The sequence below is a fragment of the Lacerta agilis genome, chromosome 2 (assembly GCF_009819535.1).
Source record: "Lacerta agilis isolate rLacAgi1 chromosome 2, rLacAgi1.pri, whole genome shotgun sequence".
NCBI classification, from domain to species: Eukaryota; Metazoa; Chordata; class Lepidosauria; order Squamata; family Lacertidae; genus Lacerta; species Lacerta agilis.
Window position 1 is genome coordinate 115747170 of NC_046313.1, and position 19451 is coordinate 115766620.

General features: G+C 44.7%; 3 protein-coding genes across 3 annotated transcripts; all 3 read right to left on the reverse strand.

The window, feature by feature from the left end:
* Window positions 1–274: 274 nt before the first annotated feature.
* Window positions 275–3027, reverse strand: LOC117042547 (zinc finger and SCAN domain-containing protein 31-like). Its single transcript, XM_033142089.1, has 2 exons — window positions 2948–3027; window positions 275–791 (listed from the first exon to the last, which is right to left on the reverse strand). Exon 2 carries the CDS (start codon window positions 716–718, stop codon window positions 275–277), a length of 444 nt encoding a protein of 147 aa, XP_032997980.1. The 5' UTR covers window positions 719–791; window positions 2948–3027.
* A 3788-nt stretch (window positions 3028–6815) lies between these two features.
* Window positions 6816–8348, reverse strand: LOC117042548 (gastrula zinc finger protein XlCGF52.1-like). The gene is made up of 2 exons (XM_033142090.1): window positions 8240–8348; window positions 6816–8024 (listed from the first exon to the last, which is right to left on the reverse strand). The coding sequence occupies exons 1-2, from the start codon at window positions 8346–8348 to the stop codon at window positions 6928–6930; spliced, it is 1206 nt and encodes a 401-aa protein (XP_032997981.1). The 3' UTR covers window positions 6816–6927.
* A 2856-nt stretch (window positions 8349–11204) lies between these two features.
* LOC117042550 (zinc finger and SCAN domain-containing protein 31-like) lies at window positions 11205–12876 on the reverse strand. The gene is made up of 2 exons (XM_033142091.1): window positions 12381–12876; window positions 11205–11330 (listed from the first exon to the last, which is right to left on the reverse strand). The coding sequence occupies exons 1-2, from the start codon at window positions 12780–12782 to the stop codon at window positions 11205–11207; spliced, it is 528 nt and encodes a 175-aa protein (XP_032997982.1). The 5' UTR covers window positions 12783–12876.
* Window positions 12877–19451: the final 6575 nt, after the last annotated feature.

The window sequence follows — 19451 nt, forward strand, 5'->3', positions numbered from 1 at the left end:
TGGAGGAAAATTAGAAAAGGCATTACAAGCGACAGAAATCCTAAGGCAGTTACAGGTGGGTAGCCGTGTTGGTCTGCCATAGTCAAAACAAAATAAAATAAAAAATTCTTTCCAGTAGCACCTTAGAGACCAACTAAGTTTGTTCTTGGTATGAGCTTTTGTGTGCATGCACACTTCTTCAAATACACTGAGATATCCTAAGGGATATTGGATGTTCTTCCTTGGAAAAGTAAAAAAAAATGACAAGCAGTCGAGAATTTTGTGATACCCTCCCTTAAATTTTCAGCCCAAACACTCTCACCTGCTGCTTTTCCTGGTTTTTGTCCTCTGCCCAGTTTAAGAGGAAACCTTCGGCCAGGGCCACCGCCTGGGAACTGGTCTCCGCTCCACATTCCCTCACCCAGCTTTCAATCTCTGATGGAAGGACAGTCAGGAACTGCTCCAGGATCACCAGGTCCAATATCTCACTCTTTGAGTGTTGCTCTGGTTTCAGCCACTGTTGGCAGAGATTGTGAAGTCGGCTGCAAGCCTCTCGGGGGCCCTCAGCCTCCTGGTAGCAGAATTGTCTGAACTGCTGGCACTGGTCGTCTGAGGTGAGGGTATCCTTTTCATCCAGGACGTTCTGCACTGTTCTTCCCCAGGATTCCTTGCTGCTCCCAGTTTTGATGACACTGCAGCTTCTTCCTGCTTCAGGGCCAGCTGAGTTGCGCTCATCCATTGTTGCTCCAAGGAAGCCTTTGAGAGGTCTTCTGCCAATTTCTGTTTGGTCTGTTTAGAGGTGCTGTTGAATCCTGAAAAGCCAAGACATTGTTCTATTGTAAAACTGCTACACTGTCAGAAGAGGGGAAATGTTCCTTGAGTAAGGGTGGATGAGTCCAACTAGTAGCCAGGGCCGGACTATAGTGATGTAATAGCCCTTCTAGAAGGAAAGTTAAGAAACTAAATGTGCAGCCCATCTTCTAAGCCAGCAGTTGTCAAAGTATTGGACCTCTACTGAGCCTTAGCGTCCTTCCATGTGGGCCTTGCAGCCTCATTATTCCCCCTCCTTGTGAGAAATGAAAGCTCGGAATCTGTGTACCTCGTTTCTCAAACAAAATGTGTTTTGGGAGTCTGTTTGACTCCTGGAATTGTTTGAAAATCAAGGCGCGGCTTCTGATTGGCTGCAGCCTGGGTGGACATCAAAAAACATTCAAATACATTCATTCTGGGTTTCGATGGTTTGGGAGCTGAAACTTACGAGTGCCAAGGCGTCTGCCCTGTGAAATGCCCTCCCATCAGGTGAGAAGGAAATGAACAACTATCTGACTCTTAGAAGACATCTGAATGCAGCCTGACTCTTAGAAGACATCTGAATGCAGCCCTGTTTAGGGAAGTTTATAATGTTTTATTCTGTTTTTAATATTCTGTTGGGAGCAGCCCAGAGTGGCTGGAGAAACCCAGCCAGATTGGGGGGGGTATAAATAATAAATTATTATTATTATAAGGTACTACTTATAGTACCACAGAGCCTAGGGCTTGCTGATCAGAAGGTTGGCGGTTCGAATCCCCGCGATGGGGTGAGCCCCCATTGCTCGGTCCCAGCTCCTGCCCACCTAGCAGTTCAAAAGCACGTCAAAAGTGCAAGTAGATAAATAGGTACCGCTCCGGCGGGAAGGTAAACGGCGTTTCTGTGCGCTGCTCTGGTTCGCCAGAAGCGGCTTAGTCATGCTGGCCACATGACCCGGAAGCTGTATGCCGGCTCCCTCAGCCAATAAAGCAAGATGAGCGCCGCAACCCCAGAGTCGTCCGCGACTGGACCTAATGGTCAGGGGTCCCTTTACCTTTACCTTTACTACTGTAATATGCTTAAAATTGCCTGTAAATGTTTATAAAAGTGTTAAGGAGGAAAGAAATGTGGTTTAAATTAGATTTGGAAGATGAGAGGAAAACTGGAAATTATATGTTATTTTGAAGTCAACGGGGGGGGGGGGGAATCCGGGGAAGTCAGTTCAAAAGATGGATTTGTCGGATGAATACCTGGCCCAGGAAAGGGGCTGGGCTTAAGCAATGATTTCAGTATATTATGAGGTTAAACGTGGAATTATTTTATGTACTCCTGTTAGAGGGGTGTTTGGATATTGAATGAATGAATTTATTTTTACGGTCACAGACCAGCTCAATAAATCAACAATACAGAAGTAATACATTAAAATTTGCACAACAAATACCATACACGTATATACACGTATACAGCAGCATTTAAAATATATAGATTAGAATCGGGGCATTTAAAATATTGCCTAAAAATTGCCATTTAGGGTTCTGTTCATAGCGATAACACCGCTTGTTCTCTGAGCTTTATGGCTGCCACACAGTATTTCGCTACTTTCAGGGTAATCTCAGGGTCCCTGTCTTCTACAAGGCATTTAAGGCATAGGAAATCATTTAAAGGATTTTGTATGACTGGGGAAATAAAAACACGGCGTATGTCATTGTAAAAGATGTGTTTGGATATTTTGCTCCCCTCGGTAGGAGAGGGGAGAGTTATGAAAAGTTTAACCATGTAATGATTTGTGCTTGTAATTGGAAAATCTTATAAATTTTTAATAATAATAATAATAATAATAATAATAATAATAATAATAAATTGCCTGTTGTGTTGGCCAGACTGCCTCTGTTACATGTACTCCTGCCCCTATTCAACAGGTTTATTTTAAGTCGGTGTCTCTCCTGCATTTACTTCCTTCCATTAAACGACTGCCTGTAGTTCTCAGGAGTTTTCCATGCCATCCCAAAACACCCGCTCCCCCTCTGCGCGTGTTGCATGTCTGAATGAGCACATGCATGTGACCATTGCGGAACTAATATGGGGGAGGAACCTTAAATGTAGGGACTTTGCAGAGAGGGACAGAATCTGACCTTGGACTCTCCCCCTAAATGCACAATACAGGGGGGCGGGTTGACTTACCAAATCTCAGAAGGGCCCCTTGATGGGGGTCTTGGGAGAGACGGACGCCACCTTCACATCTCCCACTCCCGAGACCAAAGCCAGTCTGGAGGACTTCGCCCCCTTCCCTTCCTCTCTAGGAAACCAGCTCGGTTCCCCTTAACCCTTAGAAAGCCACACAGGAAGACAAGACTAGCAGTAGTAGCTCAGCAGCAGCTGGAAGGGAAAGTCGTTTGCATGCAGAAGCTCCGGGGTTCAATACTTGCCATTGCCTGTTGGGAAAACCAGGTCTGAGGCAAAGGCCAAGGGGCAGGATCAGCTCCCTCTGTGCCTCTCAAGGGGGGTGGTCATGCTCTGACCACACAGGGAAGCTTTGGGCACACGCCAAATTCATTTAAAGCACATTTTTACCCGAGAGGGAAGCATAGTTTCTGGAGGGTGCCGGGAGTTGTGCCTTTGCGAGGGATAAACTACAGTTCCCAGAATATTTTGGGTGGGGGGAATATGTGCTTTAAATGCAGGGAGTGCTCACAGTCCAAGTGACACTCCAGGTTCTCAGGGTTCAGATTTCTTGTCCCAAAGAGCTGGGCTGTTTCTAATAACTTATCAGGTTGAATTGAGAGGAAGTCAATCACGTTTTAGTGCCATTGGCGTCAATGGGGCAAATTAATGTGTCAAACCTTGGTTCCCAAACACCTCATTTTGGAATGTTTTGGCTCCTGAACACTGAAAACCTGGAAGTAACTGCTCCGGTTGTGTGTGTGTGTTTGTGACTGCGGGAGGCAGTGGAAGACAGGAGTGTCTGGCGTGCGCTGGTCCATCGGGTCTCGAAGAGTCAGACACGGCTAAACAACTAAACAACAACTGTGTGTGTGTGTGTGTGTGTGAGAGAGAGAGAGAGAGAGAGAGATTTTGTGGAAAAAGCTCAACAACTTTTGTGTACAGATTTTCGCTTTTTGAAATATGGCAATCCAAACATCCAGCTGAGGCAGGGCTGGCCCACCCATGAGGCAAGGTGAGGTGACTGCCTCGGGCAGCAGGTTGCACATGGCCAGCAGATCTGCCTTTCAAGGAATGCATCACTCGCTGCTGCTGCTGCTAACACCATCGAAGTCTGCACCACAAGCCTTGGAGGTTGGACTTGCCACCTCCTTGGGTAGTACCCACCCCATGCTGCTTCTACAGCAGGTTCTGGGTCTCCTCTGCTGGTCTCCTCCCGCCCCTAGGGAGGAAATGGCAAGGGCCAGCAATATTTAGAGTGGGACCCTATCCCCACCTCCCATGATGGACTTTTGATGACCATTTGCACTGTCAGTTGAGATTGATTTGATGCTCTCACACTTCTTCCCGATGTAGATATTTATTCCCCTCTTGTTCCCAATGTAGATACCCACTGACCCTTCCTTCCCTGGCAAGCGTTCGGGTGCCATCAGGTGCCAAAAAGCCATGGAACGGCCCTGAGCTGAGGGAAGCATTTCACATATCGGTTGAAGTAGTCTGAAGGCCACAAAAGTTTCTGACAGAATCACAGGAATGTCTTCTAAGTCTGATGGATTTCAGTGGCGCTGCAGCACGTCTAAATACAGTGGAACAGTTGTCGAAGGCTTCGGAAGCCAAACAATTCAGAACCCAAACGCCAACAACCTAGAAGTGAATGCTTCCATTTTCGAATGCGCCTCAGAAGTTGAATGGCTTCCGAGGTGCATTTCTCCATTTTTAAAAAAGAATTTGCCGGCCGGCAATTGCGCTTCGGTTGTCAAACATTTAAGAAGTCGAACGGTCTTCCGGAACGGATTGCGTTCGACAACCAAGGTTCCACTGTAATTTTATTCCTATGGATTCTAAGGTTTAAAACAAACTGAGCTGGATTCTAACACCTGTAGGGACATTTGTGAGATTGGGATTGGGGAGAGAGAAATGGGTACAACCCTCCAAACACTCAAAAAGTCAACTCCCTTCGTCCAGCAGGTGAAAACTTTCCTGTTCCGACACTTTGGGGAACTGACTGCTTTGAATGAAAGGGCTGGTGCTGTGCTGTTCTTATTTTTTTATGGTTTAACAATTTTTTAAAGAAAAGATGTTTCTTTTCTGTGTTTAGCCGTGCTTGTTCTTATCCATAAACTGCCTTGTGTCCCATAAGGGGAAAAGGCAGGGTATCAATAAATAGAAGGATAACGCAGTACTGCATAGTCTTTCATGGATTATCAAGAATGATTCATCTGACCAAGTGGACTACAATTCCAAAACGGCTTGTGCCTCCACTGGATCTTAACCCTGATCTCCCAGGTACCAGTCCATTAAATATCTATTTTATTTCACTTTCTGGAAATAAGACATAGGAGTAAATAAGCTGGGTCCTGGGGGAATTCTTTTCCCATAGTTCTAGAATTGGGTGGGTACTTTGTTAAAAGTCCTGCGACTAGCCTATTCAGCCTGCAATTCTGGACATAATTATCTGTAGTTTACATTGAATTCAGTGAGGATTCTTTCTGAGTAATGTACAGCTATCATGACACAAATCAGCTCTAGAAATCATGACCTGTGAGGGTCCTGGAAGTTTAGGGTAAATGCACACTAAATGTGTGTTACCAGCAATGTTTAATTACCTGCATAATAATAATAATAATAATAATAATAATAATAATAATAATAATAATAATAATTGTTTTCTGCTTGGCAGGGGGTTGGACTGGATGGCCCTTGTGGTCTCTTCCAACTCTATGATTCTATGATGATGATGATGATGATAATAATAATAATAATAATTTTATTTATAGCCCGTCCATCTGAGAGCCAGTGTGGTGTAGTGGTTAAGAGCGGTAGACTCCTAATCTGGGGAACCGGGTTTGTGTCTCCGCTCCTCCACATGCAGCTTCTGGGTGACCTTGGGCTAGTCACACTTCTCTGAAGTCTCTCAGCCCCACTCACCTCACAGAGTGTTTGTTGTGGGGGAGGAAGGGAAAGGAGAATGTTAGCCGCTTTGAGACGCCTTCGGGTAGTGAAAAGCGGGATATCAAATCCAAATTCTTCTTCTTCTTCTTTTTCTTCATCTGATTGGGTTGCCCCAGCCACTCTGAGTGGCTTCCAACATATATTAAAGCATAATAAAACATTACACATTTAAATGCTTCCCTATACAGCACTGTATCTTTCCTATCAAAAGAAAAATGGAGATCTCCAGGGTCAATATTATCGTTCTCCAAAGGAAAACTCAAGAAACAGGAAAAATACAAGATAACCATTCTATCATTTCTAGCCAGGGGCATCTCCTTTTGACTTCAAACTTAAAAATAGGAACGGAATAGCAAACCTAGAGGGACTTGGAGGAAACAATGGTACAATGAAATAAAGGTGTTATGCCCCTCACTCATGCAAGGAGGGAGGACGCGGGTGGCGCTGTGGGTTAAACCACAGAGCCTAGGGCTTGCCGATCGGAAGGTCGGCGGTTCAAATCCCCACGACGGGGTGAGCTCCCGTTGCTCAGTCCCAGCTCCTGCCAACCTAGCAGTTCAAAAGCACACCAGTGCAAGTAGATAAATAGGTACGGCTATGGCAGGAAGGTAAACGGCATTCCCGTACGCTGCTCTGGCTCGCCAGAAGCGGCTTAGTCATGCTGGCCACATGACCCGGAAGCTGTATGCCGGCTCCCTCGGCCTATAGAGCGAGATGAGCGCCGCAACCCGAGTCGTCCGCGACTGGACCTAATGGTCAGGGGTCCCTTTACCTTTACATGCAGGGAGACGCCCTCCCTTCCCCATAACATTGGCCCAAAATTGTACTTAAATCCCAGATTTTCATTGTTTGGATAGCTCAAAGCTCCAATGGAATACCCTTCTTCATGCCTTGCTGGAAATGGACGAAAAGGAGGACTGAGAGAGATGCCTTGCTGGTAGAGGTTATTTGTGGGGAAGAGCAGAACTCCAAACCAAGGGTACAGAGATATATATGTGAGAGCTGGACACACCTGTGCATTCAGATGCACACCATGGAGCACAGCCCTGTCAGGACCTATGACTGCCAGCACTTATTCCTTTCCCAGTTTTGATTCCATCATGGTTTGCTTGATGGGAAGTGAGATAGGCTCTCTGACTGAAGCCCCGTCCACATTCCAAGCACTGATATGGCTTCTCTCCCTTATGAATTCTTTGATGAGCCGTGAGATGGTAGCTTCGGCTGAAGCGCTTTCCGCATTCCAAGCACTGAAATGGCTTTTCCCCTGTGTGAAGCGTCTGGTGGGAAGTAAGGATTTGCTTCAACCTGAAGCTCTTCCCACATTCCAAGCACTGATACGGCTTTTCCCCCGTGTGAAGCGTCTGGTGGGAAGCGAGAGTTTGCTTCAACCTGAAGCTCTTTCCACATTCCAAGCATGGATATGGTTTTTCCCCTGTGTGAAGTGTTTGATGGGAAGTGAGATTCACCTTTAAACTGAAGCTCTTCCCACATTCCAAGCACTGATAGGGTTTCTCCCCTGTGTGAATTCTTCGATGGAAAGTGAGACGGTCGTTCCGAGAGAAGCTCTTTCCGCATTCCAAGCACTGAAATGGCTTTTCCCCTGTGTGAAGTGTCTGATGGGAAGTGAGATTGTGCTTTAAATTGAAGCTCTTTCCACATTCCAAGCACTGATATGGTTTCTCCCCTGTATGAATTCTTTGATGTGTAGTGAGGCTGTCACTCATACTGAAGCTCTTTCCACATTCCAAACACTGATATGGTCTCTCCCCTGTATGAATTCTTTGATGGGAAGCAAGACGGTTGTTTCGACTTAAGCACTTTCCGCATTCCAAGCACTGATAAGGTTTTACCCCTGTGTGAGATGTTTGATGTTTAAGGAAGTCTGTGCTTCTTTTAAAGCTCTTACCACAGTCAAAGCATTGATACGTCTTCTCTTCTGAATGAATTATTTCATGCCTAGTGAGATTTGACTTCCTGCTAAAGTTTTTCCCACATTCCAAGCACTGATACTGTTTCTTCCCACTGTCTGTTTTTGGTTGGGATCTCTGGCTGAATCTCTCTCCACTCTCCAAATTTACATTCTGCTCCCCCGCTGCGTAGACATTATCATGGTCTCCTTTATTCTTGGCTTCCAATTCGTCGCCTTCTGCAATGAAGACAGAAACTGATTAGAGCCTTAGGATGAAATTGGGACCCAAATTATTGAGCGATGCCAAGGAACAGTTGTAAAAATGGAAGAACTGAAGGGACTTTGATGTGAGGCAGACCTTTCTGGCAGGGGTCCTAAGGTGGACGGAGAGGCTGTTAGTGTGGGAACATTTATATAATATAGTAGCAGAGTTAAACACTTCTTATTTAAACCTGGACAGCGGCAGAATCTCCCATGGCTCTCAGTCTTGATGGCATCGTAGCCTCCTCCTGCTTCAGGGCCTCCAGGAAGTCGAAAGGAACTCCTTCGCTCTTCTGCCATTTTCTGCCTGTCCTAATTAACCAAAACAAAATAAAATAAAAAATTCCTTCCAGTAGCACCTTAGAGACCAACTAAGTTTGTTCTTGGTATGAGCTTTCATACGAAAGCTCATACCAAGAACAAGCTTAGTTGGTCTCTAAGGTGCTACTGGAAAGAATTTTTTATTTTATTTTGTTTTGACTATGGCAGACCAACACGGCTACCCACCTGTAACTAGATTCATTCATGTACATATTTAGGTTACAAAACAAAAGATATAAACTATATTAGTGAGTCTCTTAACACATCTTTAAGCAGTGGCAGCCTAACCGACCAACAGACCAAAGCTAACTGACACAAAGTGGCAGTTGGTCCTCCCTTAGAATGTTGGAGTTGACTGACATCCCACAGTTAGCCCCAGAGCAATGACTTCTAGTGTGGAGAAGAAAATATATGATTGCCCACAACCAGCTGGGCTGCTTAAAATGCACTCCTGACTGCTCCTTCGCAAGTATGGCTCCTGTCAGGGACTGGGCAGAGGTGGAATGGTGGAGACCGCCTCCCCAGCCTGACGGAAGAGGGAGACAGTATAGATTTACAACAGGGGTTTGAGGGAGGTAGCAGCTCAGAGGAAGATGAGGGGGAAAGCTGGGAGATCATGGGAGAGCTGGAACAACACTAGCTGACATGTTGTCATTAGAAAGCATTCCAGAACCACCATCTCCCAGAACCCGGCGAGCCTTAAAAGTAGGAGAGCAAAGAACTCAAAGACATAGTGGCACCCGTAGAAGTGACAAATGAGGAAATGGGAGAGACGGGGGTGGAGATTCACTCGGGACAACGCCATTATCCAAGAGTCTGGGTTCTATAGCCTCTCTCTGTAAAGATTAAAATAAAAAAGGACGGTAAGAAACTTTTCCTTTATACTTTCCTGGGCAACCCGTCGGGAGCCGCAGACAAAATCCCAACAGCTCCCTTCTCAGCATTGATCAGCTGATCTGCCCAAACATTAGGGTGTTTTAGAAACTCCCAGGTAAATGTGAAAGGATTTTCCACACTCATCGGCTGATTGGCGCTGAAAGCTGGCCTTCAAGGGGGCTTTGCATCCCCCCCTTTCTAATTGCCACCTGATGCCATAATGTCATATGAATGACCACCTGTCAAAGTTGGCTTATGCATGGGGCAGGAAGCTATCCGCCTCACCAGTCAGCTCCAGTTCCCCTTGCTCATCTAATGGATCTTAGATGGAACTGTTCAGTGTGCTGGCATGGAACTTTGGAGGGATGCTGTCAGCCAGAGGAGACAACACTGGGCAAGACTGACCAATGGTTAGAGCAGTCAAAACCACTTTGCTAAGTGTTTAGAAGGGGAAAACCGGAGGAATCATATTCAGAGATGAAACAATATACCATCTTCCACTTGAGGTTAACTGCAGAGGCGTTAGAATACTAGATGCCGTAGGTGCTGCTGCTGAATTCCAGCACAATATTGTTAGTTCATCGCAGATATAAACATCTGACTTTCAGAAGAGAGATAAAACAGACAGCCTTACGGAGAGAGGCCATGATCCTACAGGTCTCCTCCATGACTTCCTTATGCAGAGCTCTCTGGTCAGGATCCAGCAACACCCACTCCTCATCTGTGAAATGCACAGCCACATCCTCAAAGGATGCTGTACCCTAAAAGAAAAAGGAAATATTTCCACCTTAGAGATAGCCCTTCAGAGACAGCTCATTACTAGGTTGTCCATTGTCTATAAATTATCGTGTTGCTTTAATGGCATAATTTTTTTGCACAATTTAATTATGAGTGTTTATTTTAATGTTTCAGTGGAATTGCTTCATTTCTGTAACTGCTTTTTCTACTTTGTCAACTGTTTAGAACCTTACCTTAGCATTAAGTGTTTTTTAAATTCATACGTAGCACTGCTACTACTAAGAAACAATTCTAGCTGCATCCAAAAGGATGGTTAAGGAGAGGTAAAGGTAAAGGGACCCCTGACCGTTAGGTCCAGTCGCAGACGACTCCAGGGTTGCGGCGCTCATCTCGCTTTACTGGCCAAGGGAGCTGGTGTACAGCTTCTGGGTCATGTGGTCAGCATGACTAAGCTGCTTCTGGTGAACCAGAGCAGCGCACGGAAACGCCGTTTACCTTCCCGCCGGAGCGGTACCTATTTATCTACTTGCACATTGTCGTGCTTTCAAACTGCTAGGTTGGCAGGAGCAGGGACTGAGCAACGGGAGCTCACCCCATCGCGGGGATTGAACCGCCGACCTTCTGATTGGGCAAGCCCTAGGCTCTGTGGTTTAGACCACAGCGCCACCCATGTGGAAGCTGTTCCTTATTCTCAGGATTTAAAATTTCCTTGAGTGGCCTTCTAAGCTTTTGTTCAGGTCACATTTCAAAGAAGGAAAGTGAAAGAAAATTGATCCTGGCTCACAGAGGAGAGGACAGAGGTATCCTGGCTGCCCCCAGCCTCTCCCCCCTCCCCACTGATTTGCCCCACTACCTGATCTAGTACCACAGAAGCCGATTCCCCTCCTTCGTGAAGAGAATATGGCTGAAGAGGTCTTCCCAGCATCATCCCATCACCTGTGAAATACAAAGTTGACGGAAAGTGTGTCTCAGAGGTTAAGCATTGCATGTCTAACTACAAACAGGCTTTAGAAAAAGTCTCATCTATTGAGTTTTTTATTCCAATTTTATATTCCAGGAGTGCGGAAATGCATCTTTCCCGCTTTGGGCTTTTGTACACAACTCAGCGGTGCGTATCCCCACATTTTAAAACAGGGAAATGTTGTTTTGAGTTATGGAAAAGGCTGGAGAGAAGTACCTTCTGCTCCAAACACTAAAGGAGCCCATGGGAGTATTTTGCAATTAAACACCGAAGGCAAACTGGGATATATTTCTGCAATGCTTACCCAGTGGATGCTTTCTGGTGTCTGATGGACTCCTCTCCTTATCAGAGAAATCAGTGTCCATTTCTGCAAACAGAACGTTCCCCTGAAACGGCAAAAAAAAAAATCAAAACGTGGAATGGGGAGAAACATTAGAAAAGGCATTACAAGAAGCAGAAGGCTTCTTATATATATCCTTCCTTAGATGCTTTCCAAAAATGTTGCAATCAGCAGCGAATTTTGAGGTACCCTCCATCACATTTTAAGATCTTGGTGCTTTCTAGATTGATTGATTGAATGAATGAATGAATTTATTTTTACGGTCACAGACCAACTTACTAAATCAATAATACAAAAATAATACATTTAAATTTGCTTCTTCTATTGAATTTGTATTTCAATAATACAAAAACCACACACACATATATACGTATACAGCAGCATTTAAAATATTTAGATTAGAATTGGGGCATTGAAATACAGCCTAAAAATTGCCATTTAGGGTCCTATTCATAGCGATAACACCGCTTGTTCTCTGAGCTTTATGGCTGCTACACAGTATTTAGCTACTTTCAGGGTAATCTCAGGGTCCATATCTTCTACAAGGCGTTTAAGGCATAGGAATTCATTTAAAGGATTTTGTATGACTGGAGAAATAAAAACCCGGCGTATGTCGTTGTAAAAGCGGCAGCGTAATAAAACATGATCTAGCAAGGGTAAATGCCCGTCTATATTTGGGTATTTGTAATTTTGTCAAATACTTTGCTGGAGAAAATCCTCTCCCATTGTCCCTTATGGCTAGATGTTTGTTCATCTCACTCGTATGACGTTGGAGTTCCACATCCCAGACTCGTTGGCGAATGGTTGCTCCTGCTTTCTCGTATCCTGCAGCCAACAAGGCCTGAGGCGAGAATCCCAAGCCTCTTAGCTTACCATACAGAGTGACTTTCCATTTGGACTGGAAAGCGTCCAAAAGTGTTAAGGGTGCCAATCCAACAGGAAAGAAAGAAATTTTTAGCCAGTAATGAATCTTCAGAAGACATATCCAGGCGCTGACAGGGATTTGCCCTACCTCCAAGCGAACCGCTATATTGGACACACAAGAGGGGATCCCCAGCAAACAGCGGTAAAGTACTTTCTAGATTGGAGCACTCACCTGCCAGTCTTCCTGCTTTTTCTCCTCTGCCTGGCTCAGGAGGAAACCTTCAGCCAGGGCCACCGCCTGGGAGCTGGCCTCTGCTCCACATTCCCTCACCCAGTGCTTCATCTCTTGTGGAAGAACAGTCAGAAACTGCTCCAGGATCACCAGGTCCAGGATCTCCTTCTTTGTGTGTTGGTTTGGCTTTAGCCACTGATGGCAAAGATGGTGGAGTTGGCTGCAAACCTCCCGAGGGCCTTTGGCCTCCTGGTAAAGGAAATGCCTGAAACACTGGGGCTGAACATACAAGATGAGGGTGTCCTTAGTCCCTATGTTCTCCCAGAATCCTCTACTGCGCCCAGTCTCGATGGCATCCTGGCCACTTCCTGCTTCAAGTCCTCTGGAATTTTCCTCCTCCATCGGTGCTCCCAGGAAGTCTCCAAGAGGTTCACAGGAACTCCTTTGCTCTTCTGCCAATTTCTGTCTGTCCTAATGAGAAGTACTGGCAAGTCCTAGAAGGCCAAGACATGGTTCTTTTGTCAGAATGATAACAACAACAACAACAACAATTTATTATTTGTACCCCGCATCATCAACAACAACAATTTATTATTTGTACCCCGCAACAACAACAACAACAACAACAATTTATTATTTGTACCCCGCCCATCTGGCTGGGTCTCCCCAGCCACTCTGTGTGGCTTCCATCAAATATTCAAATACATTTAAAATATCACAGTTAAAAAACTTCCCTAAACAGGGCTGCCTTCAGGTATTTTCTGAATGTCAGGTAGTTGTTTATTCCCTTGACCTCTGATGGGAGAATAGGAAAAATGTTCCCTGAGGAAAGGTGGATGGGTCTCAATAGTTAAAAAAAAGGGGGTAAAGGACCCCTGGAGGGTTAAGTCCAGTCAAATTTGACTATGTGGTTGTGGTTCTCATCTCCACTTTCAGGCCGAGGGAGCCGGCATTTGTTCACAGACAGCTTTCCGGGTCACGTGGCCAGCGTGACTAAACCGCTTCTGGCGCAACGGGACACCGTGACGGAAACCAGAGCGCACGGAAACGCCGCTTAACCTTCCCGCCACAGTGGTACCTATTTATTTACTTGCACTGCTGTGCTTTTGAACTGCTAGGTTGACAGGAGCTGGGACAGAGCAACGGGAGCTCACCCCATCACGAGGATTTGAGCTGCCCAAGAGGATCAGTGGTTAAGACCACAGTGCCACCCGCATCACCACAGTGCCACCCGCATCCCTAACCAGGGCCTGATTATACTGATGCAGGAGTGCTCCTAAAAAGAAAGTTATGAAGTAAATTATACAAGCCGCCTTCTAAGCCAGCAGTTCTCAAACTATGGACCACTACTGAGCCCCAGCATTCTTCCTTGTGAGACTTGCAGCCTCTTCCTCAGCCTGTGAGATGATTTCACCTGAGCACTGAAACATCAGAGGTGTTAGTTTGGTTCCTCCCTGCCTCTCTATGTATTGAAATTATGAGGGTAGCCGCAGCTGCGGTTTGGACACTAGCTAATCCTTAGAAATCCTTGGGGGTCCTAAAGAGCCGCAGTCTCCCCCTCCTCTGATTTAGTGCACATTTCACCCTAGAAACAAGAATGCCGATTTCCTGCTGGCCTGAGATCAGGTAGAAGCTCCTTTCTGCAAGCACCTCTAGGGAGCAATTTGTGGGTGGGTGCTAAATAACTCCTTGCCCCTGATATACCTCTTGGAACTCAACCTATGCCAAGAATGTAAGGTTCGTTGCCATGCAGACAATCCTATTTCCCAGATCCTGGAAGAAGAAACAAGGGCACCTTCTGTCTTGGATCTGGTCCTCACCAACAGGGAACAATTGAAAACGCATTCTGCTTAGGCATACCGTGACGTCAGCAAATATTAGAGATAAAAGAGTCCACTTAATCCCTTTAGGAATGATTTTAAAGTGACAGATTGATGAGATATCTCGCCAATTTGTGCTGATTATAAAATTTAAATGTGATTTTAGTATATAGATGCTATTTATGAAACGAATTGCTTTATTGATTTTCTGGTCTCTGACCGTAATAAAGACTATTCATTCATTCTGCTTAGGTCAGCTAAATGTTTCGGATCTGTTTTGCATCCTCTCCCAATGTTTCAAAATTTGGCTTTGCAGGGAGGGAATCTGCACTCCCTGACTTGGGGGGGCTTGGGGGTCCCCTGGATGGATCAGCTGCACCCTCCCCCTAAATGCACAAAACAGAGTGGGGGTCGACGACTTACCAAATCCCAGAAGGGCCCCTTGATCTCCCACCCTCAAGTCCAAAGCAAGGCAGGAAAGACTATGGAGTGGGGGCATGTATTGCCCTGGAGGACTCCGCTCCCTTCCCTCCTCTCCAAGTTCCTTCCTCTCTAGGAAGCCAGTTCAGTTCTCCTTAACCCTTAGAAAGCCACACCAGCTGACGTTGTTTACTAGACCCAATAGGGGGCGCTGTTGATTCCCTCCCCCTAGGTTTGTTATTTTGACAGTTTCGGGGATGGTTTTTTTCCCCTTCCCAAACTAGTTGGGCGGTTTAGGGGCTGGTTGACCTTTTTTTCAGCACAGGGACGGTGACCACCTGCCAGATTCCTCTTTAGATGCAGCAAACGCCAGCAAAGTTACTGCTACCTTTGAAGCAATGCTGCATCGTTATATGAACTTCCAAAACATTTCATTTTTGAAACATTTCAATTTCATGTGATTGTTTTGAGAATTGTGCTGGAGCACAGATCTACACCAGTTTTGTTTTCAGATGACAAATGTGTCCTTGTACTCCAAAAATATATTCTTCCAACTCATAGAATGATACAGCTCCCTAAGCCGTTCCTCATAAGGCATCGTTTCCAGGCCTTGGACCATTTTGGTTGCCCTCCTCTGGACACGTTCCAGCTTGTCAGTATCCTTCTTGAACTGTGGTGCCCAGAACTGGACACAGTATTCCAGGTGAGGTCTGACCAGAGTGGAATATAGTGGTACTATTACTTCCCTTGATCTAGATGCTATACTCCTATTGATGCAGCCCAGAATTGCATTGGCTTTTTTAGCTGCTGCATCACACTGTTGACTCATGTCAAGTTTATGGTCTACCAAGACTCCTAGATCCTTTTCACATGTACTGCTCTCAAGCCAGGTGTCACCCATCCTGTATTTGTGCTTTTCATTTTTTTTTTTTTGCCCAAGTGTAGTACTTTACATTTCTCCCTGTTAAAATTCATCTTGTTTGCTTTGGCTCAGTTGTCTAATCTGTTAAAGTCATTTTGAAGTGTGATCCTGTCCTCTGAGGTATTAGCCACCCCTCCCAATTTGGTGTCATCTGCAAACTTGATCAGGATGCCCTCAAGCCCATCATCCAAGTCATTGATGAAGATGTTGAATAAGACTGGGCCCAAGACAGAACCCTGTGGCACCCCACTAGTCACTTCTCTCCAGGATGAAGAGGAGCCATTGAACCCTTTGGGTTCGGTCAGTCAGCCAGTTACAAATCCACTGAATGGTAGCATTGTCTAGCCCACATTTTAACTGTTCACTTTCCAGTGAAAAATTTTGTTTTAAAGATTATTAGATCTAGAGGTAGTCAAATTTTGGTCTTTGGCATCAATGGGATAAATTAATCTGGACTTCGTCTCTCTGTGTGAATAAACACCGTGAATAACATAATTATCACCATATATACTTTTCTGTATTTCATTCCTTTATTCAACTGAGTATACATACAACTGAGGGTAGCATTTCACACCTCTGTTGAATATAGGTCACAAAAGGTTCTGCCAGAATAAATTGGTTGTTATTTTAAGGCACCACAGGATTATTATTATTTTAATTAAAAATTTATAGGATTTTTACAATTTAAATCACAGAGCATTACATGGTTAAATTTTTTCATACTCCTCCTTCTCCCACCAGGGGGAGCAAACGACCAAGCCCCCCTCTCACTGGAGCACATACAAAATCTTTTCAAATTTAACCAATTAACTTAAGTAAATCATTGCTTAAACCTGGCCCTATTCCTGGACCAGAACTTCTTACTTTCCTCAATTTCATCATCAATTGACTTCCTCAGATCCCCCCTGTTGAATTCCAAATCAAACCTAATTCCCAGTTTTCCAATTCATCATCTATTCTACTTTACACCACACTATAACCTTCCTCCTTATCATTTTTAAACATATTTATTCCTCCAACTTAATTACTTAGTACTTCTGAACTCTTCTAAAACCTTAATTAATATTTCCAATATTTAAACAAATTTTATTTAATTAAATTTTCCTTTCTCCCCCCTTTCCCTCCCTCCGGTCTCAAAAATTTTGGCTAGTGATTATTAACGTTTTCCATTACCGTAATATCCACAGGATTGTTTTTAAGTCCCATGGATTTAAATGGAGCTACAGCATGTCCAAAATACTTCATTTATTCTGCTCGATTCTAAGGGTTAAAATGAACGGAACTGGATTCTAAGAGTGGAAGGGATATAGGTGTTGGGACAGAGAATATGGCAGGGTCCTCCAAACCCTCAAAAGTCAATAAGATGTGTCTTGTCTCCTCCTCCTCCTCCTGCTCCTCTTTTGCCCTCTACACCCTGGGTTGTATTTTCATATTCCTGACGAGCTTCCCCCAACTGTGCGGCCGATTAAATGAGAATTAAATGATTTGAACGACATGTGGAGTTGTGACTCAACTGTTTCCTTGAAGGCTCCACTTTCAGAGCGCATGTTTGCTCCTTGAGCAGCATTCTTCTCTTTTCTCTGACTTACCATGAGTCCCCTGGAAGTGTGTGGGGAGGCTAAGGAGCTGGAATCAGAAGACCATGAAAAGGCTCCTAGGGGGCTGGGCTGGGGTGAATCTGGGACTGCAAGGGAGTCTGGCACAGAGAAACGACTCCTCGGACTGGGAGAGGTGGACATGGATCCAGAGGACGGGCCTTGCAGGCATTCATAAGAGTGGATTTTAAGAGCAGAAGGAAAACAGGTGTGGGAATATGGAGGAGAGAGGAGAGGGTAGGGTCCTCCTAATAAGTAAGAACATTATTATTATTAACGTGCAATGTTTTATGATGCTTTTTATATATGTTGGAAGCCACCCAGGGTGGATGGGGGCAGCCCAGTCAGATGGGCAGAGTACAAATAATCAAATTATTATCATTTTTAACCCTCAAAAGTCAGTAAGATGTGTCTGTCTCATCCCTCCCTGCTTGGAGTCTCCCATTTCAGCAGGTGACAAACCAAATCAACAGCATTTTCCTCCAAAGCAGTCTCATATCTGTACCTCTGACTGACTTCCCCTTAACCCTTCTTCAACCTTCCTTATTCTTCTCTTTTGCACTCTATATCCTGGACACAGCAGGAATATTGCAGTCGGGAGCTGTGTCTGGGTGAAAATTGTGGAGGCGACGGGGGGGGGGGGATCTGGATGTACAGCAACCCGTGCATGTCAGCAGTGTTGTTTGGGGTGATTTTCCTTAAAAATAGATCAAAAGCTTTGGCCAAAAAGAAAAAAAAGAGGTGTGGCTCAGCTGTTTCCTTGAAGGCTACACCTCCACACAGCCCAGAAACATGTTTGCTCCTTCAGCAACTTCCCTTGCCTCCCCTGACCTGCCATTACTCCCAAGAAGATGTAAATTACGTGGTTAGAAATGCCGGCCCTACTCTTCAAAAAGAAAACAAGCAGCATGTGAAGTGTTGGATCAACATTTTACTGACACCCAGCTATGAGCTGCCATGGGTTGTCATGAACCAGCTGTTTGTAACCTGTAGACCCATGTTGGAGTGCTAGTGATCTAGTCAAGACAGCTTTCAAAAGCTCAACTGGGAATGTTAGAGGAGAACCAGGACAAGACTTGATCTTTGTGTGTAAGTACCACACTATATGCAAAACAAATGTTTTACTCATACTATCTAGGAGGGCGCAAGGGATTGTGAAGACTTAAGGTGGAGATACCTTCTCATTGTTGGTGGTTCATTATAAAATATTATTTGTCTACTATATACCGGTATTCTATATTATATAATAACCAGTCATTTCTCACCAGGGTCATGTCCTTTCAACTTCAATGTGAACAGAACAGTAAACAGACAGGAACTTGTAGGAAATAAAGAGTAGTACACAGAAATAAGGGTGTTATAACCCTCACTCTTTCAGGGCAACTCCCCTCCCCTTCGCTTTAAGGATTCACTGGCTCAAAATAGTACTTAAATCCCAGATTGCCAATGGTCAGGTAGCTCAAAGCTCCTTCATGCCTTGCTGGAAATGGCACAAAAGTAGGACTGCAAGGGATGCTGTAGCCTTGCTGGTGGAGATTACTAACGGGGATAACAGAACTCCCAGACCAAAGCCACAGAACTCTGCTCCCTGACTTAGGTTCTGCATACTTTGGGATGGATATGAGCACCCCCTTCCTTTCTCACTTTATTTCAAGTGTGGGCACTGTGGCAAATTAACACACTCACTTTCTAGGCAAAACAAAATGTAAATAATAAAAATCCTTCGGGTAGCACCTTAGAGACCAACTAAGTTTGTTCTTGGTATAAGCTTTCGTGTGCATGCACACTTCTTCAGATACACTGAAACAGAAGTCACCAGACCCTTATATATAGTGAGAGAGTGAGGAGGGGTATTACTCAGAAGGGTGGTGGGAATGGGTGATTGGCTGATCGATGTGGAAAACCTGTTGATGACTGTTAAGGACTGCAATTAGTCTTAAAGGAAAAAGCAAGGGGTGAGATTGCTAAAGACAGCTTTGTCATGTATAATGAGATAAGAATTCAATGTCTTTGTTCAGACCAGGTCTCTCCGTGGTTTTGAGTTTGGTAATGAGTTGCAATTCAGCAACTTCTCTTTCCAGTCTATTTCTGAAATTTCTTTTTATTAAGACAGCTACTTTGAGATCTTGTATAGAATGTCCTGGGAGATTGAAGTGTTCTCCTACTGGTTTCTCTGTCTTGTGATTCCTGATATCAGATTTATGTCCATTTATCCTTTGGCGTAGGGTTTGGCTTTTGGAATGCAAGGTATCATTTTTACTCACAAGATCGTGGTGTGTATGCGGCGCGATTTGTTACCCACTTACATTGCAAC

Bases quoted from the DNA above. Each gene is read 5' to 3' on its own strand.
- LOC117042548 (XM_033142090.1), bottom strand. From the start codon at position 8,348: ATGGCAGAAGAGCGAAGGAGTTCCTTTCGACTTCCTGGAGGCCCTGAA. The intron at 8,025-8,239 runs GTTTAAATAAGA...TCTTCATTGCAG, and splicing joins GAGATTCTGCCGCTGTCCAG to AAGGCGACGAATTGGAAGCC.
- LOC117042547 (XM_033142089.1), bottom strand. From the start codon at position 718: ATGGATGAGCGCAACTCAGCTGGCCCTGAAGCAGGAAGAAGCTGCAGT.
- LOC117042550 (XM_033142091.1), bottom strand. From the start codon at position 12,782: ATGGAGGAGGAAAATTCCAGAGGACTTGAAGCAGGAAGTGGCCAGGAT. The intron at 11,331-12,380 runs GTGAGTGCTCCA...TTGCCGTTTCAG, and splicing joins AAAAGCAGGAAGACTGGCAG to GGGAACGTTCTGTTTGCAGA.